Raw genomic sequence first — 7,514 nt, 5'->3', positions numbered from 1 at the left:
GAACGTCGCAATTCGGCCCGAAGCGCACCTCAAGGATACCGCGACAGGTAAGTGGTCGCTGAGTGCTCGGGCGCCTGGTGGAAATGGCACTACCTCGCAGGATACTAGTTGCGGCACGAGGGCTGGAGGTAGGTACACCCGGTCGATTCGACTGGCGCTACGGCCCCTAGCACGTGTGGCCACGAAAAGGTTCCCGTGCAGTTCGACCCACGCGTCCGTAAGGTGCAGCTGGCGAACCAGTTTGCCTAGCTCCTTGGCGTAATAATTGGACGCACCTTGACCGGGGCCCTGAATGTCACGCCACGAGTCTAGGACGCAATTAAAATCGCCCAGCAGGACATATGACACGGATTCAAGCAGGTGGGATGTAAGAGAGCGGAAAAACTCGCCTGTCAGAGATCGCGTGACAGGCGCGTACAGGTTTACAAAGCGAGTCCTCCGCCCGTCGAGGAAAATGTCCACAACCAGTACTCGACCATCGTAACCAAAGGTACAATGCGCACCTGCGCGGAAAGCCGGCGTGAGGAAAGCAACGCCCACACCGCAAGACCGTGAGTCCGTCAAGGAAAAGAAAGCATCGACATGAAAGCGTGAACGGAAAGAAATAACGTCTGCAGGGGTGCGAAAATTACACTCCTGCAAAAACAAAACATCAATTTGGTACGAACGCGCAAGGTGAAGCACCTCCCGTTGCTTATCGGGAGAGCGAAAACCCTGCGCGTTAAAGGAGGGGAAACGAAAAACAGCCATCATGAAAATAAAGGAAGCAATGTAACAAAAATAAACAACGAAACAAGTAAACAAAATAAAACGCTGACGGACTCACAGTACAGTTCTGCGGATAGAGTCTGCGAGTGCGTTGATACACCGGCGCTGGGGGGGCGTCGAAGCGCTTGGGAGGCGTCCCGGGTCCCTGCTGGCGTCCTGGCTGGCGGCCCCGCGGCGGCGGGACGACGATGCCAAGCGGTGCTAATGGTTGCGCGGTGGAAAGGTCCGGCCGATGCGCGCGGCTGCGGCAGCAACACACAGTCACACACGCACCAACACACTCCACCGCGCAAACACCGTCCATCGTTCGCCAAACGCGCCGACGGAGCCAGCGCGCCGAAAAGATAACGGCGCCGTAGAGCGTCGAAAGAACGGCGCTCGGGCGGCCGCCGAGCAGGGAGGGGAGGAGGAAAAGGCCCAGCAGGGCCTGAAGTCCGGCGAGGAGGCGCCATGGCGGAAACTATTCGTTTCCCTCGACGTCCATGTGGACGCCGTCGCCGTCTGCCGTCCTCGGTTTCTTCTTCGGCGCCTGGGTGGCCGAAGAGCAGGTCGCGCCGCCGTCCGACGACGAGGAGAGCTGGCGCTTGGGGTCGTCGAGCTCGAGAGCCTTGCGCGCCCCCCGCACCAACTTAGCTGCGCACGGGCCCTGCCGCGGCAGGGCGACCGGGATGTGCGGCGGCTTCGGTCGCGACTCGCTTGAGCCGTCGCTGCTCGGGGCGTCCTTCACGGGAGTGTGCAGGGCGTCACTGGGGGAGGGCGAGCCAGGCGACGTGGTGTCCGTGCCCGTGCCCACGTGCTGCGCCGCCGTGGGCGCGTCAAGCAGCGAAACCTCCAAACTCGGAGGTTCCACAAAAGAGGACTCGCCCTGCGAGTCGTCAGACTCGGACGAGGTCGATTCCGCGACGTCGGAGTTGCCCGTGGACAGCTCCGTCGCGGATTCGCCGGACGAGGTGCCCGCCGTCTCCGTGCCCGCCTGGTCGTCATCGGGCTTGGTCGCGGCGTCGTCCCGCACGTCAGCCCCCTCGAGAGGGCTCGCCGCCGCCTCCTGTGCCGCGCCGCTCGAACCGGCGCCAGCCCCCTCAGGTGTCGCCTTCGGCCCGGGTTGCACACCAGGCTCCTGGGAAGGTCTGGCTGCCGCAGCAGCCGCGGCCGCCGCGTAGGACCGCGGCACGACGCAGTCGGAGGACGGGTGGTCGCCTCCGCACCTCTTGCATACCGGCTTGCAGTTGGCGCCGATGTGTGCGTACGCGCCGCACCGGCCGCAGCGCACCGCCTTACACGTAGCGCCGAAGTGGCCCTCGGCGCCGCACCGGGAACAGACGCGTTTCATGCCTCGGTATTCAATCATGGCTCGAACACCGGCCACCGTCAGGAAGTTCGGCGGACCCCGGGTCATCTCGAGCTTCACCAGGCGCGTCCCGTTACCGATGCGGTTCCTGGACTGGAAGGCGACCTCGGTGATGGCGCGCACCTTCCCGTACGGTTGGAACGCCGCGGCGAGGTCCTCGTCGCTGACGCACGGGGGGAGACGGAAAACCGTCACGTGCACCACTGGAACCCCCATCTGCTCCAGTGGCACCTCCTTTCCGGCGATGAGTAGCGAGCCCAACGCCACCATTTTCGCTGCCTGCGCCATGGAAGCCACGGCCGCCAGGAAACGTAAACCACCAAGGTGCTGCAAATATGTCAGCCCCCCGAATCCGAGCCCCTCCTCGAGCAGGTCGATGAGGCGATCGGCCGGAACAGGTTCCGGCACAGTAAACAAAAAGCATTGCGCCTTTGTGGGGCGCACTGCAGGGCAGGGACTCTCCATCGCGACGGGGCCCGGGTCACCACGGCAGGAGCGCGGCGCCGGGCAGCAGGACGGCAGGCAGGACCTCCGGGACGCTCGATCCGGGGGCCCGCCTGGACAGGAAAAGATCGATGATCCGCTGGCTCGACGGGCAGCGTAACGGCATCCGGGCACCGTACGAGACGTAACGAGATTCAACGAGACTCTCTAAGCCTTCCTACGGGACCGGCATACAAGCGCCGGTTGCTCTTCAAACGAGTCACAAAAAATAACTGCTGCCAGTGTCTTCTCAATGTTTATCAAGATATCAGTCGAGCTGTGCATTTGATAATGCACAGAATTATAATTTCCGATTTCTAATAACGCGTGGAAAAAGCACATACATGCCACAATACACTTCGTTGTCATACGTGATCTGTTAGGGGCTTCGAGAGAAGGCCACTTAGAGAATGAGGGCGAGAAGGGCTTTCGGCGGAAAACTTTCGCTCCCTCCCCAAGGATGGCGCTGCGGTCCCACACTCACGCATGTAAAAGACCGGCCGCTTGGCCTTCAAGCCCTTTCCCCCTCTGGCAAGCAGATGTATACACGCTCGCGGAGTATTCGAACGCGCTGCATATACATTCTTGTCAGGCCTGCGTCTCGTCGTGTCCGCGTACGCTTCTGTATCATCCTGGATTTCAATGCCGCCACAGTCACAGCTGCTTAAGCCGAGCAATGGAGCCTGTGTTAGGCCCGTAAACATTTCATGCTTACTCTACTCTCGATTACGGGAGAGGCGCAATTTTTTTATTAAAAGAACTAGCAGGGTGTCTGGCAGAAAGATGCGATCCCTCCAGGGCTATTCACTGCGTGTTTGGAATAGGCACTAAGAAATTTGGATTCGAAAGAGCTGGGGAAAGAGTAAATGGATGATGCCTTGATAATCTCCTATTAGTTTATGACGTCGCCTTGCTATGTAAATCACGGGACGTATTGCTAAGCATGATGGAGAACATAGGCAGGCAAAACGAATGGTATGCCTAAAAAAATGAAAATTAAAAACTTAAAGCACTATTCCATCGTCTCGGAAGAGCACATCAGCTAGCTACAGGCAGTTAATGATTTTAAGCATCAACGAATACCTGAAAGAAATGAAATCTAAGGTTTGACGGAATCTCGTCTGGTCGGATAGTATGTAATCGATTTTCAACAAAAAAAAAACGGCTAAGGTTAAGCCTGGATATCTCGAAGCGAAAAGCTGCGCGTGGCAGCGTGCGCCTCTTCTATGGGCAAGCGCGCCTTATATACCCCGTCTTTCAAATTCGCACTGCGCACGGCTGCGGCGAAAGGTCAAACGGTGGCGAGGAGGAGAAGGGCGGCACACATGCGCAAATGCCTGCGCCGTGCGTGACGTCACTCGTGCTCCGACATACGCCGGCTTAGCCACCATACGCCGGCTCACGCAAAGCGCGTGTTAACTGGCGTAGTGAAGCTTTTCGCTTCAAAAGAAGACGGCGGCCAAAGGTTTGCGTCAAAAGAAAACGTTTCAGCTTCCATGCGGAAGCCTTGTCCCCTGAAGTTTATTCTGGAAGTGCGACGCCTAAATACACTTCGATAATCGTTCGAGGCATCCGAATAGATGCCATCACATTCGAGCAAGATATGTTCAGTTGTTTCTGCACATTTACCACAACAAGCACATGTCACCTTCGTTAAAGGGGCTGCGAAACACTGCCTGGGGGAATACCGGCTATACTTCAGGTGGGTTCTTTATGTCGCACAGATGCTGACTTAAAAAGAATTACAGGAATCGATGCACAGGAACGGGAGTTATTCAGAGAAGAAATTTCAAAATACAAGCAAACAAAACGCCGCCCTCAACTCGATTTTGGCGGGGCTTCCCACTCCTATTTCGCTCTCCCAATGACGGAACCTGGCGCAACCAATCAAAACAGCCAGCCAAAGCACGTCGCGGAAGTTTGTACTCCATGGTTGCCTGCTCTCTAACTCGTTCTTGCTGAGACTGGCAGCGTTGTTTCCATGCCAGAGCGCCCCTGGTGGTGTATTTTTATTTTACTTGCTTTGCAGGGCTTTTATCTAAGACAAACAAATTGTTTTTGTTGATCTAATATAAAACGCAGACAGGTGACAAAATGTGTCTCTATTTATTCACACAATTTGCAGTATATTTACTGTTTGTCCGATTATCAAGCTCGCGCCAGGTGATGTCATATCCGCTGCTAAAAACCCGCCACTGAGTGGCGACACCATCAGAGCCATGAAGTTGTTTTTGGGAGGACATTAAAATATTAAAAAACGAAATGTACGCGGTATTACCGACGCTATTAGCACCATTATAACTCACTGTATGCAATCAACAGGCAAAACAGTTAACTAAGATTGTGTTTCTGGGCCCCTTTAAGTTTCTTGGTGTAGCGGTGCATTCTAAGGCACCTTGAACAATAGCTATCATAGAACGATTCCTTCTTGACATGCCTTTACCAATCTTGATGTAGTTCGACATTCTGTTCCTTTTCTCTTGAATAAATCCAGTTTTAATTTCGGCGTTTATATCAGTTGATTAAAGCTCCTTATTTCTCAATCCTTGTGTATTCCTTACTTACTCGTGAGTTTCCTATTATTTTCTGAAGCTTTGGGTCAATGTGCTTTGTCTAGAAGTATTTAAATACCTGAGCTGCCCACCAGTTATAGTCCAGTTTCCTCAGGCGCTCTTCGTAGGCTATTTCACTCTGAGCTGCCCTTGCATCGAAAGATGGCCAGCCCTATACCCTTGTACGGCCTCGTCTATGGCTTTGCCTTGGGCATATTGTGCTAGCCTTCCAACAGCTCTCCGATTTAGTTCTAATCTCGGCTGAACATCTGCCCTTAAGCACGAAACCACATTGTCGAAAGTAAGCGGCCGGCACCATTATCCCCTCCCAAATACCTCTCAGCACTTTATACTTGTTGTACCCTCATAATGCCCTATGTTTCATTACTGCAGCATCACTTTTGCCCTTTTGCATTTAAAGACTGCCCCGTCGCGGTGGCTCAGTGGTTATAGCGCTCGGCTGCTGGCCCGAAAGACGCGGGTTCGATCCCGGCCGCGGCGGCTGAATTTCGATGAAGGCGAAATTCGAGAGGCCCGGGTGCTGTGCGATGTCAGTGCACGTTAAAAGAACCCCAGGTGGTCGAAATTTCCGGAGCCCTACACTACGGCTTCCCTCATAGCCTGAGTTGCTTCGGGACGTTAAACCCCAACAAACCAAACCAAACCAAACCAAACCTTAACACACTGTTTGTGCTTTCCCGTGTATACCTGTACCTCGTTTACCCATACCTCGAGATATTTGTGTTTGGCCACTTTGGGTGTTTAATGGCATTGTACTGTAAGCACCTCATCAGTTGTATCACTGAAAATCATCCCCCCTGACTTGATTACTACAAAAATGAAACCTAGAGCGTCTCCTTGATCTCCACAATTGACAAGAGTTTTCAAATATACCCGGCTACGCGCTAACAGTACAATATGGTTCGCATACATTAAACCGGGCAGCCGTTGCTCAAGGACCTTTCCGCCCATTCTGTACGGCAGGTTATTCCCGTAGATTAATTTCTCGTATTCTTCTTTTATTATTTATCATAGAGAGCATGAACCGCAATGGTGACAAGAGCGCAATTTTGTGCTAATCCTTTGCCTATCTAGAGAGTTGTCGAACATCTTATCTATTGCCGTGTAATTTCAACTTTATTATCTCGATATATTTCTTGTAGAAATCAATTATTTCATGACCGAAACCCTCTTCTTTTAGTATGTTCCACAGGAGCTCCCTGGTCACGTTGTGATATGCAGCACCTATCTACTGAAAGGCTAAACACATAGGTAAGTTTCCCAACTTAGTTATTTTTATTCAACGACCAGCACGAATAGGCTATCTTCTATGTGCCTACTCCTTCTGAACCAATTCTGAAGTTTTCCAACTATCCTATTACTACCTACCCATGACTGTATCTTTAGTTCCCCGCCTGCATTGACAGCCTCTATATAACAGATGTTATCGCAATGGGTCCGGAGAATTTTATTTGCGCATAGTCTCCATTTCCATTGTAAAGCATATTGCACACCGTGAATTTGTTTTGGCTGTTTCCAGTGCTTTTTACTGCTCTTTCTTGTTTCTTGAAAAATGTTAATTAAACAGCTTGATTGGAATTTTGTCTATATCTGCTGGTGTGCACGTAGGAATATTTGCTTCCGTTTTTTTTTCAGTTAAGATTTGTCCATTCAAAGCGGCTCTCTATTATGCTGTCCTGTGGCTCTCTCTCATTTAGGGAAATCATGCTATCGTCGCTCCTAATTGATTCAGCTATAACTTATGTAAGGTTCTTCTCAACGTCGTCTCCCTCTAAACATCGTCCCTCAGCACCTTGAATCCGCGCTTGCTCTCTGATTCTTTTTACCTAGCCAGCTTACATGGTTCCAGAATCTTCTTGTTCCACCTTTATTTGCAACGCGAACTTCAGCCATGCAGCAATCAGTGGGCTCTTTTATTTTTTGCCTTGAATGAGGAGGTTAACTTCCGATCTCTGTTGCCGATTCCCATTTTTCTTTTATTCCCTCTTCAGATAACTTCGACTTCTTCCTCTCTCCGTGTTCCCATGGACGCACCCGGCTTTGTTCGATTGCCTCCTTCATTTCCTTACTCTACCTGCTTCGTGGCTTTCTCTTTTCATAAAGTAGTTTATCACATTCACTTGTTCAATGTTTGTACTGAAGAGCAGTTTTAACTTAAAATTTCACTACTCCAAGGGGCATTTTCATGTTGATTCCTTTATGCCTGCTGCTACTAGCGCTGTTTGTTGGTCGTTTGATTTTGTGCTCTCGTTTTGACTATTCTGCATTTCTGTTTTGACCAGTGCTCCTATTTGCAGACCAGCACGCCTATGATGACTTCCCAGACGGTACTCCCCCTCTTA

General features: G+C 51.9%; 1 protein-coding gene across 1 annotated transcript; it reads right to left on the bottom strand.

Moving 5' to 3' along the window:
- Positions 1 to 1,228: 1,228 nt before the first annotated feature.
- Positions 1,229 to 2,654, bottom strand: LOC149325501 (uncharacterized). Its single transcript, XM_089564310.1, has one exon. The coding sequence runs from the start codon at positions 2,579 to 2,581 to the stop codon at positions 1,229 to 1,231; it is 1,353 nt and encodes a 450-aa protein (XP_089420436.1). The 5' UTR covers positions 2,582 to 2,654.
- Positions 2,655 to 7,514: the final 4,860 nt, after the last annotated feature.

The sequence above is a fragment of the Amblyomma mixtum genome, chromosome 10, assembly GCF_055824585.1.
Source record: "Amblyomma mixtum isolate Tamu chromosome 10, ASM5582458v1, whole genome shotgun sequence".
Lineage (NCBI taxonomy): Eukaryota > Metazoa > Arthropoda > Arachnida > Ixodida > Ixodidae > Amblyomma > Amblyomma mixtum.
Note: the sequence above shows the minus strand (reverse complement) of the source record. Positions and strands in the feature narration are given on the sequence as shown.

What these genes read in the sequence shown, in the direction of transcription:
- LOC149325501 (XM_089564310.1), bottom strand. Translation starts at nt 2,581, where the DNA reads ATGGAGAGTCCCTGCCCTGCAGTGCGCCCCACAAAGGCGCAATGCTTT.